Source organism: Gigantopelta aegis, chromosome 6 (assembly GCF_016097555.1).
Source record: "Gigantopelta aegis isolate Gae_Host chromosome 6, Gae_host_genome, whole genome shotgun sequence".
Classification (NCBI taxonomy): Eukaryota; Metazoa; Mollusca; class Gastropoda; order Neomphalida; family Peltospiridae; genus Gigantopelta; species Gigantopelta aegis.
In genome coordinates this window covers 79,827,037-79,841,752 of record NC_054704.1, presented here as the reverse complement: position 1 = coordinate 79,841,752, position 14,716 = coordinate 79,827,037, and the positions used below count along the sequence as shown (strand labels likewise).

Genomic DNA, 14,716 nt, shown 5'->3' with positions numbered 1-14,716 from the left:
TGTGATGTGCTTTTGGATCTTAGTACTGTGTACACTGACACTAGTGGTGTAACAATACATCAAAATATCGATATGTTGCAATAGTCAGTGCCTCGATACAATGCATCAATAGTTAATTCAACTATTGGTAACTATCACAATTGTTTGCTCAACTGTTGATAGTTTTGACAGTATGCATAGTTAAAGGCATACTGTCATGGATTTAAGGACCTTACTTCTCTAAAAATGAATAATAACTAAAAATTACATTAATTGTTGGAAACCAAATCTAGCTATTGCATCACCTTAACTGAACCGTGATGGAGTGAAATCCATGCCATCCCTCTCGACAAGTTTAGTTTTTGAATTATGGACTATTGCCATAATATAATTATTTTTATAAAATGTCATTAATAAATGAAGTATGGTGGTTACGAAGATGGTTGAATAAAGTACATTTAGGAACAAATCAAATTAGTTTTGTTCAGAAAATACTTTGTTAGACCATTAAATAGGTCAGTGGTCTGTGACAATATGCCTTTAAATATAGTCTATGACCAATGCATGATTTCACTATCTAGTGATATTATTAAGTACAAACACAGACATATATATATATATATATATAGTCAAACCTGTATATAACGGCCACCCATGGGACCTGCCAAAAGTGGCCATTATAGACAGGTGACCCGTATATACAAGTTTAAAATTATAACCCATATATTGAAAACTATCACAACTGTCATAAAAAAAATGTGTTATAAATAAGATTTTTTATTACATGAGACTGTCCATGTCAGAAAATATTTTGTTTAATTGAAGGTTATTACCCATGTGGCATGTTTAACTCATTTGTTTGTTTCATGTCATCGCTAATCCTTCAGTGGAGTATGACCATTGAATACAGCTGAATAAGATTATGAGTCATTAAATAATCCTAACATGGGGTACCTTTAATTACCGCCGCCTTCAGCAATTCATGTTTGTTTACATGTACCAATCACGTCTGGCTAGAAACAATCAGACACCTAACATAACACCTCATTCGTTTTGTTTCTCGAGAATCAATAGAGTGACCAGACATACAGATTACATTATGTACAGCCAATTGGAAGTCGTCTACCAATCGAATTACACCACCAGTAACTGCGTGTCATGGAAGTTATTGAGTGTTCGTTTGTGTTTCAGTTACGATCAGAGAATTACAATGGAACTTTACTTTGACGGAAAATAAACCCAAAGCTACAGACATGGCCATATAAACACATTTAATTTATAATTTTTAAGATGAATGAAAAAGTAAAGACATAACCAGGGTCAAAAAAATAAACCAAAAAACGTCTTCAAGACGATCATCTTGTGACCGTTATAGAAGGTTCAACCTGTGATTTTGGGTGAAAAATAGTGACCGCTGGCCGTTATGGACAGATGACCGTTATGTACAGGTGAAATAAGGAAGGAAATGCATTGGGGGAGATTTATAGTGGCCGTTATATATATATATATATATATATATAATATCTTACATTTTCAGTACAATCAAAGAATGTGATATTTTTCAGATCACATACTTTAAGAATTTGATAACTTTGCAAATTAGATGTAAATTAGTCAAGGTCTTGGCACTAGGTTTATTGACATTTAAGCAAACGTACTTGGGTGACACTTCATGATTGACGTATGCATTTTAAGTCATCAAATAAAAACATTTCAATGACAATTTGACACTGAAAGCTGTCCAGCGTTCAGAAAACAAAAAACGTTAGGCATAACTTTATTTTGATGTAAAGACATCCAAAATGATGCCATTCGAGTTTTACATCATTTCCATTCAAAAATACACCGCGCCACATATTCTTACGTCATTTGAATATCTAGTAATGGCGGACTGGAATTAAACTTGCGTGTACAGTTTACAAAAACACATTATATTAAACTTGAGATTATATGATAAAGAAATTATTACCCTCCTGTATTTCGTATATTGACGATACCGAAAAACACTCTGGTAATAACCTACCTACCCCCCCCCTCCCCTCTCTCTCTCTCTCTCTCTCTCTCTCTCTGTGTGTTTCTATATATATATATATATAGAAACACAAACACACGTACATATACACGCACACGCACACTCACACAGACAAACACACACACACTAGCCATGCTACATGGCAAGCCACTCAGCAAGAATGTCCAGATCTGAGATGGACACACTCCCACTTATCTCAAGGCACTCGCCCTTCAAAGAAAGTTACTAACATACCAGATGTAAAGAGATACCCGAAGGATGTAAACATTGTGAATGATGGTTTACTTGTAGTTTTTGCAGAACCCTTCCAGTCAACCCGGGAGCGTATCGTGGTTCCACGATCTGTGTTGGATGGATTGTTAACTTTAATGCATATTCAATTTGACCATCCCTTACTGTATCAAATGAAGCAAGTCTTCACACAGTATTTCTTTGCCTTAGAGTTAGACAAAGCTCTTCATTCAGTCACCTCATCGTGTCACCATTATGCTTCACTGAAATCTATACCATCCCAGCTTTACCCAGTCAACAACAGCTCATCCAGCAACTATAGGTGTCTGAAGTGCTGCAGGCAGTTAATTGATGTGCTTCGAGAGACTGTGTCATTATTCACCCTCACATGCTTCATTGAGAGTGAGAACCATCCTCATATTATGTGCAGACTTTCGCCACTTAGGTGATGGTGGTACATCTGTCAAGAGTTGACCCAGCTCCAGGCTTCGTCTCCCTTGCCAAGGACCCAGTTTTAAGCCAGTATGGTATAACCTTGGAATTCGGATCACCAAAGAATCCAAACAAGAACCCTGTAGCAAAACGAGTCCTAGAAGAACTTGGCTTAGAATGTTTACATTTATCCCCCTTGAAGGCAGACAGCTATCCAAAGTTACACTGGCTCTAGCAACAGCCAACATGTACACTAGGATTCGGAAATGTGGACTTTCAGCATGGGAGGTATTTACCCAGTGTGATCAATTAACAGGTGAACAATTACCAATTTCAGACAGACAGGTCATTCTGCAACAATTTAACACCTGTTAAGGCTATCAATCATCCACACAGTAGCAAATCGAAAGCACATGAAAAACCTAAAATAACCCACAGTCAGCTCCAGATAGCCGACTTAGTCTTTCTTAAAGGAGACCGGGACAAGACTCAAGCTAGAGACAAATATATGATCACAGCTCTCTCAGATGGCCACTGCCAGATGAGAAAGTTCACGAAGTCACAATTCCGTTCTAATATTTATGATGTACACCGGTCCAACTGCTACCCAGTTGCATCAACTACCCTAGCTACCTCACCCATGGGACCTTTCAGGGATCTTAGTAGTGAGACAACGTCACTGACTCAAGTGGTCATCTTGGCTGCATGGAGTGTCCTGATCTACTTGGTGAATTTGCAGATGAACCATGCCTTGACAACAATCATTTAGATAACAGTACTGAGTTTCGTGAAGTAAACACACAAAATACTTGTGAAACCGTGGCGGATTCCATCCCAATTCGAAAATTTACTCACATAAAAGTTGTACCAGCATGGCGAAAATCTGGAGAATGGAAGATGACTCAAGTTTCTATTGTTTCTTACAAGATTATTCATTTTGTGCAATTGTGTTCTGGTTTGTAGTTACCGTTATTATACTTTCAAAGGGAAAAAGGAAGGGCAATTAAGCCAACATCTTTATTTGTGTTTGCTATGTTAAATTGTGCTATACCATATCCTGACAAAGAAAGTCATGACACATGCATGTAATCTGTGTGTTTATAGTATACAACTTTTCAAAGGACATTTTGCATGATATACATTTATCTTTTTAGGAGAAAGAAGAAAGGACAATCACACCAGTATATTAATTGAACTTGTTCATTAATATTATTTCATTTTAAATTCAAGTGCAGTTTTTGCATGTTTTCGTTTTCCATTACAATCCTGATATGTAGCTTTATGTGATGAAGACACACAAAATTTCAGGTAAATATCATAAAGCATTGCCAAGAATCCTGAAAACTCTGTTGTGATGGTTGTGTCAAAAAGGGTTTTAAAAAAAAACATTTGAAAGTGAAACTTCTGTAACTTTATATAAAGGTTTATGCACAATGAATGAATCAGCTCACTATCTTAAGGCATTGTAGAAGGAAAAAAAGGGAGTCTGGAAAACCATATGCAGGACAGAAAACCACAGAGACAAAACGTATAGTTCATTCCAGCTGGACCAGTTAGACCAATAAGAGCTTCCGTTTCATTTCAGGCATCTTCAGCTTCAACTCTTGTCTGCAACCATTAAGAAGTTGGAAGGAACCTTCAACCACAGCTGAAATATTTCTCACCAAACTTACCTGAAGATTGGTGACTGTGTATGACTGGTGTTTAAACAGCAAACTTATAGTTCATGTCAAAGATTTTTCACATTCTTATTTATGCATTTTTTTTTTTTTAAATTTAAAGAACACAAAAAGACACTGATTAACAGAATCTTGATATATCTGGTTTTATTAAAAAAGATTAACATTTATAGCATTTCATCACTTTTGCCAGTTGTTATTAGAATTATTGGAAGGAAGACAATGTTGCTCAATTAATGTTTAAAAAGACATCTATCACTGCTAAATTATAGTTATTTGAATAAAAGTCAAGTTTAACTATTCCAATACTCTAATCCAAAAGTTTGGACCTAGCAACAAAATGTCTTTAAAGGTTCACTAACAATGGGCAAATTCCAACATATCTGATCTTTAAGGAAATACACACTGCTCTCTCTAAGTAATATTACAGAACATTCTGTTTTCAAAATTAAATATTAATATAACAATATTTTGAAAATGATTAGTACCGTATTTGACCGGAAATAAGCCCAGGGGGCCAAGACAACTCATTGTGAGTTTAGCATGGGGTGGGCTTATTTCCAGACAAGGGGCCAGTTTTATTGAGAGAAAAAATAAAATAATAAAATAAAATAAATAATAATAATTAAATGAACTAAGAAGAAAACAAAAAACGTTCAGTAGCACGTATTAATTAGTGTTCCATTTGTTATTAATAAATAATAATTGTTTATTAATTAATTTTTTTTTTTTTTTACTAGTATCTAATTATCAGAAACACACCTTCCATGTTACAATTACTTACCAGTTCTTTTTATTTACATCCAAAATTTAATGCTGAGAAGACTTAAAACAACAGCAATTAACAAACTCAATAGTGTATACACACGTTTCTGACACAGGCAGCCAGCTTACACTACAATGAATTGTCAATCTAGGTCATTGTTCTTAGCCAATCAGAATAAGGTATTTGCCTAATTAGCATTAACTGCGGACCCAGTGTGGTGGTAAAAATAGACATTGGTTTTGGTTCAGACTTGGGCTTGTGTACTTCAAAGAAATACTGCAGGCATGAAATTGGAAACAATGTTAAACAATGTTATACACTGTTACTGTTAGACTGCTAAATCTCACTGGTGGTAAAATATTGTGTTACATTTGTGTTTAATTATCTGCAGGAGGTATGACATTTTAAATGAACTTTAAGCAAACTTGCAGTTTCGTGTTATTTATAAGGTGACGAAGTTGGGGGTGGGCTTATTTACGAATCAGGGCCTAATTTCTTAAATGCTATCAAAACGGAGGGGGGCTTATTCAAAGACATGGGCTAATTTCCGGTCAAATACGGTAACTACTATGTTTTAAAACCTGCACAGTGAATCACAAAATGATCACCGAACATACCAATGCAGTGTTTGTCATATAGAAGCTCACAGGTATGATCAGTTTAATAATGTACAAAGATGAACATTACTGGTATTGATGCTGCATTAAAGCATTATAATTTCAGTGGTTTTCATAAATATTGTAACAACATAGTAATAAATATGCATCCTGAATAAGTTGCATTTATAACAAATATGAAACAAATGATTTGATACCTCTAGCTTGGCATCTTCGTGTTCCTTTTTTTCTAAATTGTCTAGTGCAGATTCACCATCATCAGGGGCAGCTTCATCAAACAGTTCATTAGTGAAAACCTTTCTCTTCTGTTGGTTAAATGCAGTGGGGAGATTACTGCGTAGCAGTCGACATCGGAGCAGAGAGAGTTTGTACATTGTGTGCCCCAAGAGCATCAGTGAGTCAGTAATGAGTGCCGACACTGTTTGAATGTCAACAAATTTCGAATGCATTAATAATGTACATTCTATCAAAGGTGCCATTCCTAAAGCCAGACATTTAATAACACCCTGAAGCTTGGCATCACACTGTTCTTTGTGCTCTGTGATAAACCTTTTCTTTAAAACATTTATTTTTGGAAAAAGAACATTTTTGCAGTTAGAATTTGTCATGTATTTAGACTGGATGCTTTCTATCTCACCCCATTTGCTGCAAGCAAGATTGACCATGTTGGCAATGTATATATCAACTGGCTTCCCAGAAACCTTTCCTTTTGGGAAGGCTTTATCAAACCTACTCTTAATGCCACCTGACCCACAAGATTCATACATGTTATCTGAACTCACGGCACTGGTCAGTAAAGCCTCTCTGCAACTCATGAATTCATGGAATGTTTGGCCAAGAAGTACCAGAGAGTCCACAGCATAGACTGTTGCCTTATCTACACTGAACAGATTTGTGATGAACAGGCTAGCCAGATTGATTACAGGTACCATACCAATCGCCAGAAATAGCTGTGCATCTCGCAATAGGTTATCCTCATTCCTAGCAAGTTCTGGCACTTGTATTAGGGCATCAGTTTGTATCTTGGGAGGCTGCAACTGAAAACAGTTTACTGGTAACCTGTATGCTTTGCCAATGCTCGACAAATTGACACTACCACTACATGCTTTGTTAACAATGTCTTCAACTGACTTTTGGTTGAATTCTGATGGCCATGGAAGATGTTCCCTATGTTTGACATCTGTTTTCTCACCATAACCTCTGTCAACACCATGCATACTGGAAGCAGAAGGAGAATGTCTCCTTGTAGATGTATGCTTTTCTTCCCTTTCAAATGATCGCTCTCTGGTCCTTTCAACTTCACGATTTCTTCTATCAACATCCAATGGTGATCTTTCATGCAAATTTCTCTCTCTTCTCTGGTCAAATCTAGATGATCTAATGGATACTGGAGACCTTGACCTTTCAGATCTACTGTTTCTCCTTGATTTATCTTTTTCGTTTCTGTTCACCATTGTGTCTATGAGTAACCTTCCTCTGTGCAGTTCTTTTCTGCTCAAACTTCTACTATTATCTACATCAGTATGTCTGTGTTGAGATGTATCTTGAGGTGAATTGGTTTCTCTGGCTCTTCTCCTGCTATCAGGATCATCTCTATCCTCTCTCTGTCTTGAATTTCTCTCATGGCTTCTTGTTGATACATGTATGTCATCAACAAATGCACGCCTGCGATGCCTTTCTTCTACATCTTCTCTTTCAACAGAAGCACGTCTAAGTTTCCCCAATAACCTATCAGGACTGTGACAAGTTGGGGAGCGGCTCCGTTCCCTTGTAACTAGTGAATGTTTCTTCAATTCTTTCTCAAATTTCTGTATTCTAGCTTCAAGACTCTCTACTGGCTGCAAAAATGATGCCGACGTGACAATTTTCTCTATATCTACTACAGAAGAATCCTCATTGAACTGTTTACTCCTATCATCTATTGAAACGACTGATCGCTCATCTCTTGATATAAAAGCAGGAGATGAAGGTTTCGTTCGGTCTGCAAATCTATCTTGTTGAGCAGAAAAATGTCTTTCCTCTAACCTTTGTATTCTCTCCCTCTCAATAAGATCAGCCTGATCACTATAAACATCTTTATACATATCATCAATTAAATATTTTCCTCTTTCATCTCTTGATACAGACCCTGGAGATGAACTTTTTAGTCTCTCTTCAAACTGACCTGGTCTACCAGAAAACTGCTCTTCTTCAAATTTTTGTAATCTGCTTCTCTCTGTAATATCAAACCGGTCACCTTTGTATCTATCACCAATTAAATACTTTTCTCTTTCATCACTTGATGCTAAACTTGCAGTCAGACATTTCATTCTGCCTTCATAGTCATCTTGTTTAATACGAATGTTTCTTTCCCCTGTTGTAGGTAATCTGTCCGTCCCTGTAAGACCTAACATGTCTATATTGCCTTGCATACCACCAACAGATTTATACCTATCATTGGTTATATGATATTCTCTTTCATCTCTTTGTGCTACATTAGAGCTTTCCATTCTGCCTTCAAACTCATCCTGTCTTGTGTAAAAACCTCTTTCCTCAATCCTTCGCAGTCTGTCACCCTCGGTAAGACCTACACTAGCAGATACATTTCCTGTATCAAGTGATAAAGCTCTGGACTGAGGCTGTCTATGTTCCATGGAATCCAACTGTGTTCTTCTAAGATTCTCCCTATCATAAACAGATGAATGGATTTCTTCTTCTCTGTACCTGTCTCTTGAATACCGACTAGAATTACTCTGCGTGTCAGACTCAACTGGATTTCCTGGTTTAGTATGCTTTTGACTTGTATTAAGGGAACCGGTGACGTGCTGTCCATCTGCAAAACTAGATTCATGAAACCTTGAATCTGACATTCCTTTGCTGAAACGTTGTATATCATCTGATTCTCTGTAAGAAAATGGTCGACTATTGTGGGGATCTCGATCCCCAAGACTACCCATCTGTTCTTGACCAAGAGCATATGGCAAACTTTGACCAGTCTTTCTTTGTTGGTCAAATCCTTGGCAACCTACTGAGTCATGCAAATGCACCCCAGAATCTAGAGTCCTTAAATATGGATCTTCATGAATCTCCAACCTCCGTCTTTTGTCATGCAGGTCTTCTCTGAAACTTCTGCCAAAATCACCAGACTGATTCCTCTCTAGTGGATTAGGATTCGTGAAATTGGCATTTCCCCTAAATGATGCATTTTCATTACTGGCTGATCCATACCTTCCTGAGGACACTTCTGGACTATTTGCCATTTTGTTACGCAAAATGCTCTTTGGCATTTTTTCTGGTAATGAAGGTCTATTTGGGATTCTTTCTGCAAATGAAGATCTACTTTCAAGGTACAATTGAGACCGATTTTCAAGAAATTGCTCTTGGGCTTCATCCTTATATTCTCCCCACCCATCATCTTGGTATCTAGATGACCTATCCTCCTGATATTTTGGCACGGTCTCAGAATATCCTGCCAATCTGCCATCAGAATCTCTAGGTGGTCTATTGTAGTTTGGCATCTCATGAAAATATTCAGTCGACCGTGATCCATGTTGTTGTGGAATTTGGTTCCAAGACAATTTATTAAGATGATCTCCAGATAGTGCATCGACATCTTCAGGGGGACCGCCATACCTGAACATTTTAATTTGGATTTTCAGGACACTGTCTTTATGATGAATATGAAAATAGGATGGATCTGCCAACCTTTTTCTCGCACTTGTTAATTATGTACAAGACCTTCAGGATCAGTACCTACACTGAATATCTGTAGGACCACTATCTAGACGTGGAACTGAACAGTGCCAGTTCATTTGATGGCAAACACGTTATCCATGGTGAATAAGTGAGTCAAAATACTTCACAGCTTCAATTCACTGATCAATTCTAGAGGCATCTGAAATTAAGAAATAAGGTTGTTGTTTAATGCAATGGTTAAACAGGATTGAAATTAAGACTTACTTTGACCACCAAGTTTTGTTAGCCTGATGGCTAATACTGTATCTCATCTCTTGAAGCTAAATGTTAAACACACAATGCAATAAAATGAATTACATGTGTGTAACACAGTAAATTGTTATGGATAAAACAAATTAACATACACAATTAATGTTCTATCTCATCTTTCACAATATTGTAATGAAGATACATTCCAATTAGAAAATAAAGACTAGAAACAATTTTAAAAGTATGAGTTGAAAAAAACCACCACTAATTGACAATGTTTTATTCTGACATGCTGAAATGACATACAAACAAAACAGTATGTTCATACAAATGCAAGTTTTAACTATACATTTAAACTTAAAATTAAGTAATTAATAACTCTACAAACTAGGAATATACTAGCACACTTGATGATTAACATCTGTATTACCAAATGACAATCATATATTCCACTGAACTATGATTTTTAAATCAGTTGGTACAAGAAAGACGAACAAGACATCCAAATCTTCCATTTGGCAAGCACAATTTTATGTCCCAAGTTGTCCATTAAAGAGCAATATTCTTGGTGAACATTTCCTCCAGACGTCAACAGAAGATACCTCCAAGTATACCTGAATTATCACACAAATTGTCCATGTCACACACGAAGCAGCATATTGTGTAAATGTTAAACTGGTTCACTTGTACAATATACCACTTTCCATTCTGATACTTCTTGATGTACTGTTTGATTCTCCAGTGGCTGGTCTGCTGAAGTCGTTAGATCCCATATTATCCAATGAAGATGATTTTAATGTACCAAGTGCCGTGACACAAATAAGTAGGTATCACCATCTCTGTTTGTCCTCATACTTGTAACTAGGAAATAATTTGTGCCTAGATACACTTATACATAGTCATACTAGTATAATAGATATACTAGTCATGATACACCGGTTGGAACAGAGAAAAAAACAACACTCATAAAATGGGTCCACTGAGGTGATTCGATCCTACAATGCAAGCACCTCAGGCAAGTGGTCTACTGAGCTACATGTATATCAGTGACTGTCTCAATGTAATGAAATATAATTGGCTGGTTGTACTGTAATGCTAAATAGTAAACAAACATAGAGTGGTAACCGGAAAGATAACATTTTTTGCAGTTCCAGCATTTGTAGTTCTGCGTTAGCACCAACAGTGAGGTTAACTCTCATTTCTGCTTCGAAGCACATAGCTCAAGTATCCTCTAACATTATTCTATATATGTGAGAATAATGCTACAGATGACTGGCAGGCCTTCGGATATCATGGAAACGACTGTTTCCAGTACTGTGTCGTTAAAATCATGGAAACGAAAAATAAATTCCCACGATTATTATGACTATGACCATTCAACAAAAATAATATATGGTCCATGTTCACAAAAAGCGGTAAATAACAGTAAAGACCTATTGCAGCTGCAATATTTTCCACAAAACAGCATACAATGTAAATAAATAGGGATGCACATAAAAAGCATTGATCATCACTTGATGCTCTGGATATAATATTTGGCCATGTAGATGCATTAGAAAACTTGTGCTTAAAATTATATACCCAAAATGTTCACTCATGTTCTCGTTATGGAATGGCAAAACTCCCTTTAAAATACGAAGTGTTTGCCTTTAAACTACAAAATGTAAGTAAACCATTCACAAATACATTAGTTTCTTAAATTTCAATTTAAAATATTAAAATAAAACTACACTGCATACAACTTTAAGTTGCACCTTTTATTGTCTTTACTGTTATATTATCTACAAAAAGGATAAAAAAAAATATTAGTTTAATTAAAAGTTATCCATAAGATGTCAATGTCACACCTAGGTCAAGCTTAAATCAGCATGTTAAGTACATGAATAACTAGCTGGTTATCTTTATAGGCAATTTATTTTTACTTCTTAAAAAACTTTTTTCAATGTATGTCTTTACCGTTAGTTTAATCAAGTATCCTGGAAGCATGAGAAACCCATCATTTATAATTTTTCATTCAGTAAATATGTTTTTAAAAGCCATTTGCATTACTGAAGTACATTGCAGATGGCACAAATATCATGTCATGTGTCTTTACTGTTATCTATGTTGAATAATGGAAAAGACAGATTTGACACTTTTTCACAATTATCCAGTCTAGCATTACATCTTACATATAATGCCTGTAATAGTAACAATTATAGATATCTATATACATTTATAAAAGTATTTACCATTATTAAATTTCTTTGTTATTAATAAATTAACGGTGAAGACATAATGGTAAAGACAATTGTTTACTATTATGCCTTACGATTAAGGGCAAAAACAGAAGTACCAAATTATTTTTATGTACATTTAAAAAAATTATACATCTCTAGTTTTGCTACTTGAAATTATGCACCACTCAACATATCTGTTTTAGATTTTACTATTAAAGACATAAAAACTACATTTTATATTTTTTTAAATTCTTTACCATCATTTGCCCCTTTTTGTAAAAATAGCCCATATATATATATATATCATTATTTTTAAAAAACAGTTTCTGATGGGTTGCCATGATAACAACACACAGAATTGAAAAAGTGTTTCCCATGAAATTTTAAATCATATGGCCTGCTTCAGCAATCATCAACGACCAAATGGTAGCCAGCTCTACTTGTCTGAAATATGAATTTTTCCATACATCTGATGCCACAAACCTTTAGTTTGATTATTGCTATATCAAATCATGACACTAAACTTACATGTTAGTGACCGGTATCGAAACTAGACGAAAAAACCTGAAAGCCCCATGTGAAACTTCATTAAAAATTGTGCTGACGTAGGATAAAGTGTGTGAAGACGTGACTTGACTGTCACACTAATGTTTAGTGGTCGTAGCATGTGGTTGTTGACGATTGCCTAGTCATTTCTAGTGTTATTCTTACATATAACAAAATAACGCCAGAGGACACTTGAGCTACGAAGCAGTGACAAAATATTTAACAAAACACTTGCCACAATCTAAGTATAAACAGCTTAAAACACTACACATACACTCTTTGCCTAACACTAGGTCGACGACAGTCACTTTTCGCACCCATCTTTTGCTTTCGTATACAATAAATATATTATAGCATGTTTCACCGTAATTTCACCTGATATCCAAATTTCGTAAATGATAAAAAAATTTAATTACAAAATTTTGTTCAAACACACCCAGGTGCATTAGTAATGTTCAAACAAAACATTTTCAATAGCAAGTTTGCATTGGAATTTATCCAGCGTTCTAAAAATGGAAACGTAACGTAGGCTACCCAGTTCAGTGTTATTTTAAGGAGATGTAAAGTGATGTCCTTAAAATTCAAAACTAGCTGTATTATTCCAATGCTTAGCCTAGCCACATTAAAATAATAACTTGTCCAATAACCGTGACTCATCAAAATTATACAACGAGCAGACAACACTGTTTACAGGTTGGTAGGGCAACGACCCCAGTATTCGACCACTTAAGAAAGAAAGGATTATAACATGTTTATTTTATTGGCATTTGCTAATATTTATTTTTCTTCGTAAATACTTACTGGCAATGCTATTCATTGAATAGACCCAAGTTTTGTTCATGCGGTATATGCCAACTAGAGTAGGTTTGAGTTCCACAATGAACAGTGTGCAGTATTCAACCAGCTGACCCAGTATTCGACTACTTTCTAATTAACTAATAAAACAAAACTTTGAAGTTTATTTTATAGTAAATGCAGCATATATATAAACCAACTAAATCCAAAAAGTATTGATTTTAACAACTGTAATACATATGCATGCATTTACGCACACATGCACATGCTTATATACACATTCACACACACGCACATACTTTCTGATAAACAGTTTTAATGGTCCTATCTCAATTTACAGATCATTAGACTGAAAATACAAGAAAACATAATTCTGTAAGTCCTGACAAACAGCACCAAAAGACATAAAGGTAGTAAATTTGTGGTTCTTGGGAGTTTATTTTGGGAATGTATCAAGCTTTTCTATTGGTTAAATACCGGGGCAACCCTCTCTATCATATGTCATTATTTGATCACATGGTCTCGTGATCGAAATTATAATGACTGAGCTCTATTTGATTATAAATAAAAAACGTAAAAACAATTTCAAAGATTTCAAATGGATTAAAAGTATTGTAAATGTTCACGCAATGTTGGATGGTGTAATAGCATGCTATTATCACTATAGCCAATGAATATATACTTACGTTCATTCACATGGTTATCGTCTGCTATTGCATTTCCGGAAGAAAGAATGTTCACCCTGTCGCGTATGTTTAAAATATGTTGGGAAAATCTATATACTATTCAGTTTAAACGAGTATGGTAATTAATTACATACACTGGTCGAATACTGGGGTCACTGCCCTATGTTTTTATTTTTCATAATTCTGAACAAAATATCTTTAAATTTTAAAAGATGAAATAAATAAAAAGTACCTTTTGTCAAATACATCATATAAAAAAAATTGTCGTTGGACATGTTATAATTAATGTGTACGAAGGCGAATGAAGGGTGCGAAAAGTGACTGCCGTTAACCGTAATCATTGTTTTTGATTTGCAGTTCTTAATGGTGAATAAATGAACCTTTTCAACCAGCAGATTGCAATACGAAACGCATGCGATTTGCGCTTTTAAGTTTCATCGTGTTTTCATTCAGTGTTTGGAAAATAAAATAAAATAAACACAAGCAGTGTTATGACATACCGAACAATTTTCTTATCTTTAAACGGTTCATGTTTAGGCGCATACAATTTTTCACAACAGACAACAGCCACCATTTTCCCTTTTTGGTTGCGTCGTACTAATTTACAGACTTCCGTTCGAGGCGCGCCGTCGGTTTTTGTTTTTCACGTAACAGGCTCAGCACACATAACACGTCATAAATTATCGTGGGGCTTACAAAATGTTTAGGTATAGCTCTCCACCAACCACCAAATTGGAGTAAGATACGTATTCATGAAGTTTAGATTTTTCCAGGTCACATTATCAGCAAAACGTTGTAAATTAATTAACC

At 35.4% G+C, this 14,716-nt stretch overlaps 1 protein-coding gene across 3 annotated transcripts in view; it reads right to left on the bottom strand.

The window, feature by feature from the left end:
* Positions 1–14,492, bottom strand: part of LOC121375913 — a 61,813-nt gene extending 47,321 nt beyond the window's left edge. For all 3 annotated transcript variants that reach the window (XM_041503615.1, XM_041503616.1, XM_041503617.1), the window contains exons 1-2: positions 14,407–14,492; positions 5,934–9,610 (exon numbers count right to left, since the gene is read on the bottom strand). In XM_041503615.1, the coding sequence (XP_041359549.1) occupies positions 5,934–9,356 (3,423 nt within the window). In that variant the 5' untranslated portion in view covers positions 9,357–9,610; positions 14,407–14,492. The remainder of the gene's footprint in view (positions 1–5,933; positions 9,611–14,406) is intronic.
* Positions 14,493–14,716: the final 224 nt, after the last annotated feature.